The sequence below is a fragment of the Brassica napus genome, assembly GCF_020379485.1.
Source record: "Brassica napus cultivar Da-Ae chromosome A2 unlocalized genomic scaffold, Da-Ae chrA02_Random_3, whole genome shotgun sequence".
Taxonomy (NCBI): Eukaryota; Viridiplantae; Streptophyta; class Magnoliopsida; order Brassicales; family Brassicaceae; genus Brassica; species Brassica napus.
The window spans coordinates 8,642-20,073 of record NW_026013950.1 but is presented as its reverse complement, the minus strand read 5'-3'; the positions used below and the strand labels follow the sequence as shown (position 1 = coordinate 20,073).

Here is an 11,432-nt window from a genome sequence, read left to right as displayed (position 1 = left end):
GATCAAATTGATAACCTTTACAAAAGTAGACATTGTCCTTTCATCTAAATAGACCGTGGGCCGTTTCACGTTTATGTAGCAGTTACGGAGTATGGTGACTGCCAGACATATCTGCTCATTTGGTTATCAGTTTGATTTCAGATTTGTTAATCAATTTTTTAGATTTTCGGTTAAAAAGATATAAAAAGCGTTCAGTAAGTCATAAAGTTTAGTTTTATTTTGTTTTAGTTATTTCTTTTACTTTATAGTACGGTCCTAGTAAAAATATTATGAACCAACTAATGTATACTATATAAAATTTGATGCTATAAGCCATTGAGAGCGTCCAAGTATGATTTAAAACCTCCAATCGTAGTATTACAAATCATTATTTAAGTTTACTATTTTTAAAAATGTTAATATTACCAAAAAAAAATTATTTCAAACTAAAATATAAATAAATATCAAATAAGGTCAATTTACAAAAATATAAATACTATATTAAGTTAACATAATGTTTAATATTTTTTGAAAATTAAAAAATAAATAACAAAAAAAAATAATTAATTTAAAAATACAAGAATTTGAAGCAAGTATAACTATATAAATCTAAATTTAAACTCATGATTTTCAAAGTTTAGGTTATATACTATTAAAAATATTGAAAATAACATATACTATATATAAGTTGATATTATTTTAAAGCACCAAAAATATACCAAATCGTTTTTTAATTGGTATTTCTAAAAATGTTAATATTACGAACATTATCAACATAAAAAGTTCAGCATAAAAAGTTGACTTTATTTTTCTGTTATGAATATAGATGGCGATGTACAACATGAACTGCGGACCTGGTACTCTAAGGGTTGTAGTGGGGCAGTATTGGGTCGGGCATATCATGTTCCGTAATATTGCAGGCCTCGCAGGTCCTTATATATAGTAAATTGTTAGATTTTTTTAAATGATTTAGCCTACATGATAAGCTAAGAAATAAAATATTGTTTAATAAATTTTCAAAAATATCTTGTGCTTATAAGGCAAGAATCTTTTTTTAGTAAAGCTAAAGGAGAATATCTCTAGTTGACTACCTATCTCATTTTTAGTATTTATATATTAAATACATGAAATTAGGAAGTATATAGAAAATATATTGCAACAACTTTTTGAACTAACAAAATAATCATATGAACCATGTTATAAATATCATATTCTACATTAATAAGATATAGATCATATAAAACATGTTACAAATACCATATGTATATTCAAAAAATTATAAAAAACTATAACCTATAAATACAATATATATCTCGTATATAAAATTTAGAATAAATATTTATAAAATGGTAATATTAAGCTTTACAGTTTCACCTAAAGCTATATAGTTCTTATATATGTGAAATTTATAATATATAGTTTTTTAATAATTTTATATATTAGGCTTTACAGTTTCACCTATCTCATTTTACAGTTTGTATTGACATAATATTGTTTGTTAATAATTTTATAATAGTAGTTATTAGACTTGTATATAATAATAGCCTAGTGATATAACTACTCTATAGTATTTGACTAACTTATTGGGTTGTTTACGAAATGAATAAGATAGTAATGTTTTATTTTATTTAAATCCAAGATTTTGTCTAATCATTAGCTATGTCAGCGAGTTTTTTTTTTAACGCTGGATTGTATTATTAAGTTTTATAATCAAAAAGTTCTAAACAATGAGAATTATCAAAACAAAAAGTAAAAAAGGATACACCAGTAGGGATCCAAAGTAAACTAACAACAAATCTTGCGTATGGATGACTAAAGATTTTCATATAAAAACTCCATATTGCTTTTGGAGAAGCTGAATCTCAAGGGAGATAATCTTCGTATTAATCCAAAAACACCATGCTTCAGAATGAATTGAGAACAATTATCACTCTATTTTTAATACTCCAGTAGGAGCCACTGAGATAAGACAACTCTTTATATTGCTCTATTGATAATAATAGAGTCAAAGAGATTACCGTTCCATATAATTTGATGCTGTTTTGTGAAGTAACCATAGTTTGCAGCAAGAACTCCATCACTGTCACATGAAGAACCATCAACGATTGAAGCCGGTAAGATCCATCGCCACCATCCGCAGTAGATCTGTCAATTACCTTTTCTAAACGGTTCAATTAAACCGAAAATTTTATCTTTCCAAATACATTGGAAGAAGCATACAAAAGAATAATAAAAAACTTTGCCAGATTTAAAACAAATTGGCAATCAAACAAACCAAGTAACGAGAAGTAAATCAAATCAAAGAAAGAGAAGCAGAACGAATCAAACAAGCCGATAACGGAGCTATAGAAGCCTCCTGCCATCGGCTTGAAACTATAAAAAATCTCTCTTTTTTTTCTCTCGACGGCTATGTCAGCAAGTTTAGAGAGGCTTAAATGAGGTGTCACCATTAAATTATAACGGAGTGATTTACATTCAGAGACAGTTTTCATCTTTTTATTACATTCTGAGTCACTTCTTGCTACTGAAATAGTTTCTGTGCCTATAAACCAAACTAGAAACCAAACTTAACCGAACAATTATAAACTAAACTCATTTATTGAACTAAAGTGGTCCCACATTTTTGGAGTTCGTCACTTTCTTTTTTATCCATACCAAACAAATAGCTGGAGACATATGAGCTTCAAACTTGAAATGGTGAAATGAAATTGATGCAAAAGACACGACTGTTTCCGTTATCAGAGAAGTTCCAGTCTGAATACAAGCCGAACCATTACAGTGAAGGATTGGTAATGAACCCCAGTTTTGGAAATATCTCTGTTTTGGAAAGTTGAAAGTTTGAAATCGATTACTAGCAAACATATATACAGATTCGCTGTCAAAACAACATGAAGGCACACAACAGTTGATGCTTTTAGATGAAACCATTGTTGGCGGCCATGAAAATTTTACAGAAACCCTAAAAAAATTTGTGAGGTGGAAGATGAGTAAATTACGGTTTTGCTATTAATGAAAAAATATAAAAAAATGACAAAAATGAAGTTTTGGACATTAGTGGAGAGGATGTTGAATGTACACATATCCTTCACTACTGGACCATGGTTATCTTATTAGTTTGAGTCAGATGAGTTAATTAATACAATTTCATATAAATATGAATAAAAGTATTCAAAACGAATTTCTGAGTATTCATAGTTATCACGTTTTGTAAATAATATGATACGGTTTAGATTTATTTTTCAAGAATTCAAGGTGTTTTATCAATAAAACCACCGGCTCGAATAAAAATCGCCAAATAGATTATTTTACTTCTTAAAATAGTTAGATAATCATAATAGTCAAAAATTACTAATGATGACACTTAATATGAATACATATTCACAAAAATTAGATAATATGTTAGATAATATGTCATGTGTACATATGTGTATATGTACAAAAATTACTTATGTACATGTGTACACTTTACATGTGTACATATAAATACTATTAAAACAGCAGTGTGACCAATTGATAAAAGTAGTGTCCATTGGATTTTATTAAAAAAAAAATTCAACTTTTATATAGTTATATATAATCTATTTAATATAAACCACGATCTTCTATCTAACTACAAGCAGTTACGTTTCTCTTAATTAAAAACAGTTGGGTTTATGTATTTGCCTTTTTTCGTGTATCAAAGGATCGTGATTGATTTCTCCTCAACTCATCCTATTAAACCCATATTATGAAAAACAGCCTCAATTTCAGATATCTCCATAACCTGCGTGCAAAACTGTTTTTTTTTCTTTATAACAAATATCGAGTTGAACCACAATTTCACATTTTCTATTCATTGCCCTCATAGATATTATCTATTGAAAGTCAGGAGGTTTCATTGCAGGATTGCAGGATTGCTTTGCTGAAGTTCGGTGGTGGCGCTGCGACGGTTCGTGAGAAGAAGCGCACCGCTTGCGTCTTTTTTTTTTTTTTTGCACAAAAAAAGTTTTGTTTTTGTTATTGGATGACAAATTAGGTTTGGGCTTTAATCTTTCAAGATGTATTTGATGATATAAGAGCTTCGTTAAAATGTCTAAATGCTTCTACTGCTAAGAGTTTGCATTTAAATTTTTTAATAAAATATATATACGAGAAAACAGGTTTGTATATGTTTTAGCATCATGAGATCATGTATATAAGTTTTTCTTTTTCTTTAATATCAAGATCATGAATATAAAGTTATTTGACATTAGACAACACAAAATATTATGGCTTTATGGTTTTACAAACCATTATATATGTATTTATAAAAATATATTATACTAAAACAACAACATGACCAGTTAATAAAGGTTATGTCCAACTTAAAATTTCAATGATACATACGCTTTAGTATAACTGCATCGAAATCTAATAAATTGATGTAACCACCCCTTAAATTGCCTAATAATCGCCATGAGCCTTGATTTATAACATGTATTTAAAGAAAATTTTGGGCCATGCAGTTTAAATAACATACATGTTTGTTGCATTTCAAATCGAAATTATATTTTTTTATAATAGTCAGACAAATTTGGGTCACGGGCCTTGATTTATAATATCCATTTTAAATTGCATGACATATTATAATGTGTAATATTTTTTGTTTGATGTAATATTATTTGTACTATTATGTGTAATAATAATGTTATTATGTTTATATATGAAATCAAATCATGAAACTTCAAATGAAAAACATATAATTTTCATTTATTTAATTACTATTTTATTAATAAAAAATTGTACTATAATTTGTTATTTTTTTAAAAAATAATATCTATTTATTTACGAATAAAATAAAAAAATTAATGTGTGAAATAGCTACGGCACAAGTGTATAGTTATGTAACATCACTAATTCAATACAATTATCAAAATTCTTAGTAATAATTTAAAAATAAAATTCGCACAAATATGATTACATAGAAAAGCACAAATATGCTTATAAAAAAATCCAAATATGGTTACAAAGAAAGACACAAATATAAAAATTACATTTCTACAAAAATATGTAAAACAAAAAATATACCCGCCCTCTGAGAGGGCGGGTCAGAATCTAGTGTATTATTAAAACGATGTACATTTAAATGGTGTTTGTATAACTTTTTTCTTTGTATAAATACATTTGCTTATACACATCTGAAACCCACATCTATAAAACTTAAAAAATCGTGTAGATACTAATTATAGAAATGTGTACACATAAACTTGCAGACTTGTACACATAATTATCAAACATGTACACATAATTTTCAATGTCCACGTGTACATAAATTTCCAAAAGCTTACATGTACAATAGTTCACATATACACCAAATAAGTTTTATAAAACTGTACATTAGTTCACTTGTACACCAAATAAGTTTTATAAAACTCTCAGCTTGGAAATTCATATTCTCTTGCCTCCTTAACTTGTATAGTTGAGTGAAATCGTGTGCAGCAAACATAGCATCTTAAGATGAGAACTCATCTCTGCTGGTTCACCTTCATCTCATCTACACAAGTTAAATAAATTTAGTTCAGAGACATTACCAGTAAAACTTCACAGATTCTAAAAAATACTAAATACACATAATTCAAAGATATTATCAGTAAAACCTCCAAAGTCTTGTCTTTCTTCAAATATACGGATATACATATCAATAAACCCTTGAAACTTACTTGAGTTCATCTTCCTAATCTCTGGTAGCTTCCAACTTCCTCAACTACATAACTCGATGAACAACAAGAAGAGGTCAACAAGACAAGGTTATAAATATATATATAAAAAGAGAAGTCAATAAGAAGAGGTCTTTGTGACATCTTACTAGTCATTAAAAATTCGCAATCCGTCTCATTTGTGACCTCAATGAGACCGCCGGTCGGGAACAAGAGTGAAGAGAATAAATATGAAATCTTTTCATGATTGAGTTAAGTAAACGATGACTTTACAATTCTCAAAGACATGAAGCCATATTTGTATCTGATGTTGGAAAGAGAAATAAAGAGAGAGAAATGAACCATAAATTATTATTTTTATTTACTGCAGAAATATTATTTTATTATTTTATTATTTAGTTAAGTTTTAGTTAGATTTCAATTGTTTCATGGGTTGGAAGAAGTGAAACGTGTATTGGGGGAAGAGAAAGTGTGTGAGGAGCATAAACTGCCCTAGAGTGTTATTAAAAGTCAAAAACTGTCTTATAGTGTAATATTTTCATTATAAAGTTTTAACTTAGACGTGTTTTCAATTAATAGTTTGATAAGTTAATAACTCAGTTGACAAAATAAAATAAAATGAAAGTTGTATGCATTCCATAATTTTAAATACAATAGTTTTTCTAAATCCACTCTTTAAAACATTTTTATATCTACACTATTAAGTACAGTGCCATGCCACCTATATTTCGGGATAACATAATTAATTAATATCAACCAAACAATTAATTTAGAAAATATTTCAAAACTAAAAACTAATTAAATCATGTATAATCTCTCTCTTTTATCATTTCCTTTTCAAAACATACCACAAATTTTATTATTCTAAAAATTTATTTAAAGCAATTTCCTAAAAATTACCTACTATAACTTTTTATATAATAATTTATGAGGAAATAATTGTTTTGCAGTTTAGAGTCATTTGATAAACAATAAATTACACACTATCAATAATTTTATTAAAATAATATTGAATTTTTTTAATTAAATTTAAAATGTTTTAAAATGAATATTCAGTACATAAAATTGATATTATAAATATGTGAGAAATACCATAGTATAAAAATTATCTTAACAAACCATCTATTTATGTGTATAAAATCCTTTAACCTTAGCATATCAATAATTTTTTTGATAATTTGTTAGAACAAAATTATCTCAGAAAAATATTTTCAAATATATATTTTTATCATTAAAATTATATATAATTTGAAAACATTAAAAAATATTTGAAAATAATGGAGAACGAAGCTAAATAGACAAATTATACTATTTTGATTCTCATATATGTATATTTATTTAGAACTGTAGATACTTTAAGAAAATAATAATATTAGCAAATTATATATGCTAACATATACTATAGACGAATTATGGAGGGATCGTCGAGTCTTTTTGTTTGACCATGTGTTTGAGTCGGATATGAAAACATTGTTTGGAACTCAAACATTATAATAAAAGAAATTAAAATTTATTGGTTTATAATAAAAAAAATTGTAGATTCATGCATATTTTTTTATCAAAGTCGAGTGATTTGTTAAAGAAAAATAAAATACAGGTCAAGCATGCGATTTATCAAAGTATATAACAAACAAAAAAAACAAAAGGGTATGGTAGACGTGGGAACTCACTATTGGTTGTTCCTGGGAGAATAAACATGTGCAAGAGATTTGTATGAGAGAATCCCAAATCCAAGACCATCAGAGAGCATCTTTTCTTTTGGAGGGAGGGGGATGAAGTACGTGTTGGTGACTGGAGGAGTGGTGAGTGGGCTTGGCAAAGGCGTTACAGCCAGTAGTATCGGCGTCGTCCTTGAAGCTTGTGGCCTTCGTGTTACCTCCATCAAAATTGGTTAAAGTTTGATCCTTTTTTTTTGTATTGATCTTATTGGGAATCTTTAGTCTCTGTTTACATTTGAATCATACATACAGATCCGTATTTGAACACTGATGCTGGTACTATGTCCCCTTTTGAGCATGGAGAGGTTTTTGTACTCGACGATGGTGGAGAGGTTTTCTTCTCTTCTTTAAATATTTTTTATTTTTTGTTGTTGCTAAAGAATGGCTCCGTATCTCTTTCAAGGTCGATCTTGATTTGGGGAACTATGAAAGATTTCTTGATGTGACACTAACCAAAGACAACAACATTACCACTGGCAAGATATATCAGGTAGGTACTGATTTTGATGTGGTTGCTGTTTATTTTGGGTTTACCTGATTAACCTTTTCTCTCTTTCACTAGTCTGTTCTTGACAAGGAACGAAAAGGAGACTACTTAGGGAAGACTGTTCAGGTAAAAAGTGAAATCATGTTTTAAATTTTTGTAATTGGCTTACCTTCTTCTTTTTTTCTCTTTTTTTTTCTTAAAGGTTGTTCCACACATTACAGATGCAATCAAGGACTGGATTGAGTCAGTCTCTCTTATTCCAGTGGATGGAAAAGAAGGCCAAGCCGATGTTTGTGTTATTGAGTTGGGAGGCACTGTTGGTAAGAGCTACTTGCGATTCCATTTTACTTATACGGTTTCTAAAGATCCTCCTTACCTGGATATATTGGATAGGTGACATAGAGTCGATGCCTTTTATCGAGGCCTTGAGACAATTGTCATTCTCGGTTGGTAAGCCTGTGAATCCTCCTCCTCCTCTTGGCTTTCTTTAGTTCAGTGGTTCTCTATTTAATTTCTTCTTATTTCGCTTGCTAGGACAAGAAAATTTTGCCTTATCCATGTGAGCTTGATTCCTGTTCTGGGTGTTGTTGGGGAGCAGGTATACTATTTCCTTACTTAGATTAGTGCTTTAAATGATATGATTAGTCGTGCTGAACTTTGTTTGTGTCCATGTAGAAAACAAAGCCAACACAACACAGTGTCCGAGAACTAAGAGCTTTGGGATTGACTCCTCACTTTTTGGCATGTCGCTCTGCTCAGGTATCACTTACTAAAAACAAAATCAGTTGTAATTTGCATATTTTGGAAAACTATGAGACTTCCTCTCACTCTTACTGCAGAGTCTTTGACATGCCTTTGATTTTTATTTTTCCTTTTCTGCAGCCACTACTGGAAGCTACAAAGGCAAAACTGTCTCAGTTTTGTCATGTGCCGGTACAACTTGGTCCAAAATCTACCTTGTGGATTTACTCAACTGATGCAGTTAAGATTTTATATCACTTGTTGTTGTTATTTGCAGGCTGCTAATATTCTCAATATCCATGATGTTCCAAACATTTGGCATGTTCCTCTCCTTCTCCGAGTAAGTTGGATGCATTTTTTTTCTTTTTTTGGCTCTTCCAAAGACAAGAGTAATGTGTGTTTTGTTGTTGAGTAAATTTTTAATTTGTGCTGCTGCTGCTGCTGCAGAACCAAAACGCTCATCACTCGATTCTCAAACAACTGAATCTAACCAGGTTATAGTCACATTTCTTTTATTGCTTCGATATCACAAGGGAAAACTTTCTGCTGTAACCCACAAAACACATCTATTTCAGCGTTGCAACAGCACCTGATCTTGATAGCTGGACTAAGATGGCTGAGACTTTTGATAACTTGACAGATCATGTGAGTACTATCTGCCTTTTGCTTTTAGAGCCTTTGCCTTTTCTTATTCAAAGAGACTATCTGTCAGGTTAAGATTGCTATGGTTGGAAAGTACATTGGTCTAACGGATTCTTATTTGTCTGTTGTTAAGGTAAACTTGACTTTGGTCTTCTTCTACAGAACTGAATTTGGTTAGCCTTCTTTTCTTTTATATTTTCCTCTTTGGCGCAGGCCCTTCTACATGCATGCATTGCATGTTCATTGAAGCCTCAGATTGAATGGATTGCAGCTTCAGACCTTGAAGACGAAAGTGAAAAATCTGTATATATTTCATTCTTCTTCAATCTTTTGGATCAAGAGTTTTTATATGCCTATACTACCATTGTTTTCCTTCTAAGCATCACTTGTCTCCTTTGCAGACTCCGGAAGCACATGCTGCTGCTTGGAAGATCTTGAAGGTGAAACCTTTTTTTTTGTCACTTGTCTAGTACAATGAGACATCCTTTTCTTACAATATAGTCTTTGTTTTTTCTTACAATGCAGAGTGCAGAATGCGTTCTTGTTCCTGGTGGTTTTGGAGATCGTGGCGTGAGCGGAATGGTTTTAGCAGCAAAATACGCTAGAGAGAACAAAGTTCCTTATCTTGGGATCTGCTTGGGGATGCAAATTGCTGTAATTGAGTTTGCCAGATCTGTAAGAAACTTGATATGTTTCATTTCCCTGCCTAAAACCAATTTTAGCTCCCTTCTTCTTAGTCTCTCTTGACATTGGTTTCAGGTTTTGGGCTTGGAAAGAGCAAATAGCACGGAGTTTGATGCTCAGACACCTGACCCTGTTGTTATATTCATGCCAGAAGTATGTATTGTTCCTAAACAAGACAACCTATCAACGCGCTCAGTTCATTCTCTCAATTCATTTTTTACATTACCACAGGGCTCAAGAACGCATATGGGAAGTACAATGAGACTAGGATCCCGAAGAACCCATTTAGAAAGTCGAGACTCTCTCACTTCTAAACTGTAAGGCATAACTGCATTCATCTTCCTTGTAGTTTTCCGTTCATAGACAACATCTTGTTTTACTCCTGCCATTTACCAGATATGGAGATGTTTGTTATGTAGACGAAAGGCATAGGCACCGTTACGAGGTTGGTCTTTTCGTTAAAGGTGGATCCTTTTAATGCACTATTGATCACAATGATGATGAGGTGTTTTGTATTGTTGGTGTTTAGGTGAATCCAGAAGTATCTCAAGTACTTGAAGAAGCTGGTTTAAGACTTGTGGGCAAAGATGATACAGGGAAACGAATTGAGGTGCAGAAAAATATAAAAAGAAGATCAATAATGCATCATAATCCTTCCTTTTTTTTTGCCTAATCTCTTGTCTTGTGTGGTCGCTCTATCTCTGTAAAATATGTTTTTTTGTTTGAACAGGTGATTGAGCTTCATGATCATCCATTCTATGTTGGAGTTCAGTTTCATCCAGAGTTTAAGTCCAGACCCACTAGACCTTCTCCTCTGTTTCTAGGCAAATCTTTGTTCTCTTTTCAAAATTGACACTTTGTCTCGAATCTCAGACACGCATTTTATCTCTAAAAACTCATTGTCAATGTTTACAGGGTTTATATTGGCTGCGAGGACACTTCTTCAGACCCATTTAAGCAGTTGATCCAACAACCTCTCTTCTTCATCGTCATGATACGTTTTGTAAGTAAAATAAGTTGTCATTTGGTTCTTCTGTCATTACAATAAGCCTCTTATGAAATTAAAGGCAAGAATTGTTCACTGACAAGGTGATAACAATTTTATTTATGTGCAAATTCTCGTTTTTATTTTGAAAGAAGAATAATAAGAAAAAAAGTTTCATTGATTTATTATTATGTTAACATTTATGAGAATTGTTACAATGAAGATTCTACTGTTCTACACATCATTTTATCAACCTTATAAATATTTATGCAATATTGTTCAACATCATGTTAAAGATTTTGTAAGTTTATTTTTCATTAATTACATTAATGATATCTCCTATATATTATTTGAGAAACATTGCAATATTTTTTTGTAGCCACATGTCATCACTAGAATGATTTTTAGAATCTTTAAAGAAATAGGTTGGTCCATCTAAATATATAATAAGTTTTTTATTAAACCACAATAAATACATTGTTAATGTGCTTCATTATTTCCTTAAATAAGATTACGGAATT

General features: G+C 30.5%; 1 protein-coding gene and 1 long non-coding RNA gene across 2 annotated transcripts; one reads left to right on the top strand and one right to left on the bottom strand.

The window, feature by feature from the left end:
• Positions 1 to 5,242: 5,242 nt before the first annotated feature.
• On the bottom strand, positions 5,243 to 7,038 carry LOC106423236. Its single transcript, XR_007329731.1, has 3 exons — positions 5,804 to 7,038; positions 5,658 to 5,701; positions 5,243 to 5,491 (listed from the first exon to the last, which is right to left on the bottom strand). It is a non-coding gene; the product is annotated as an uncharacterized LOC106423236 (long non-coding RNA).
• Positions 7,039 to 7,283: 245 nt separating this feature from the next.
• LOC106398952 (CTP synthase-like) lies at positions 7,284 to 11,092 on the top strand. The gene is made up of 22 exons (XM_048770348.1): positions 7,284 to 7,544; positions 7,625 to 7,704; positions 7,776 to 7,862; positions 7,935 to 7,985; positions 8,062 to 8,179; positions 8,253 to 8,313; positions 8,400 to 8,457; positions 8,535 to 8,618; positions 8,742 to 8,792; positions 8,878 to 8,940; positions 9,048 to 9,094; positions 9,176 to 9,245; positions 9,313 to 9,375; positions 9,456 to 9,545; positions 9,644 to 9,682; positions 9,768 to 9,917; positions 10,002 to 10,079; positions 10,158 to 10,243; positions 10,323 to 10,371; positions 10,456 to 10,536; positions 10,657 to 10,750; positions 10,842 to 11,092. The coding sequence occupies exons 1-22, from the start codon at positions 7,427 to 7,429 to the stop codon at positions 10,889 to 10,891; spliced, it is 1,668 nt and encodes a 555-aa protein (XP_048626305.1). The 5' UTR covers positions 7,284 to 7,426; the 3' UTR covers positions 10,892 to 11,092.
• Positions 11,093 to 11,432: the final 340 nt, after the last annotated feature.

Bases quoted from the DNA above. Each gene is read 5' to 3' on its own strand.
- LOC106398952 (XM_048770348.1), top strand. From the start codon at position 7,427: ATGAAGTACGTGTTGGTGACTGGAGGAGTGGTGAGTGGGCTTGGCAAA. The intron at 8,180-8,252 runs GTAAGAGCTACT...TATATTGGATAG, and splicing joins TGAGTTGGGAGGCACTGTTG to GTGACATAGAGTCGATGCCT. The intron at 9,683-9,767 runs GTGAAACCTTTT...CTTACAATGCAG, and splicing joins CTGCTTGGAAGATCTTGAAG to AGTGCAGAATGCGTTCTTGT.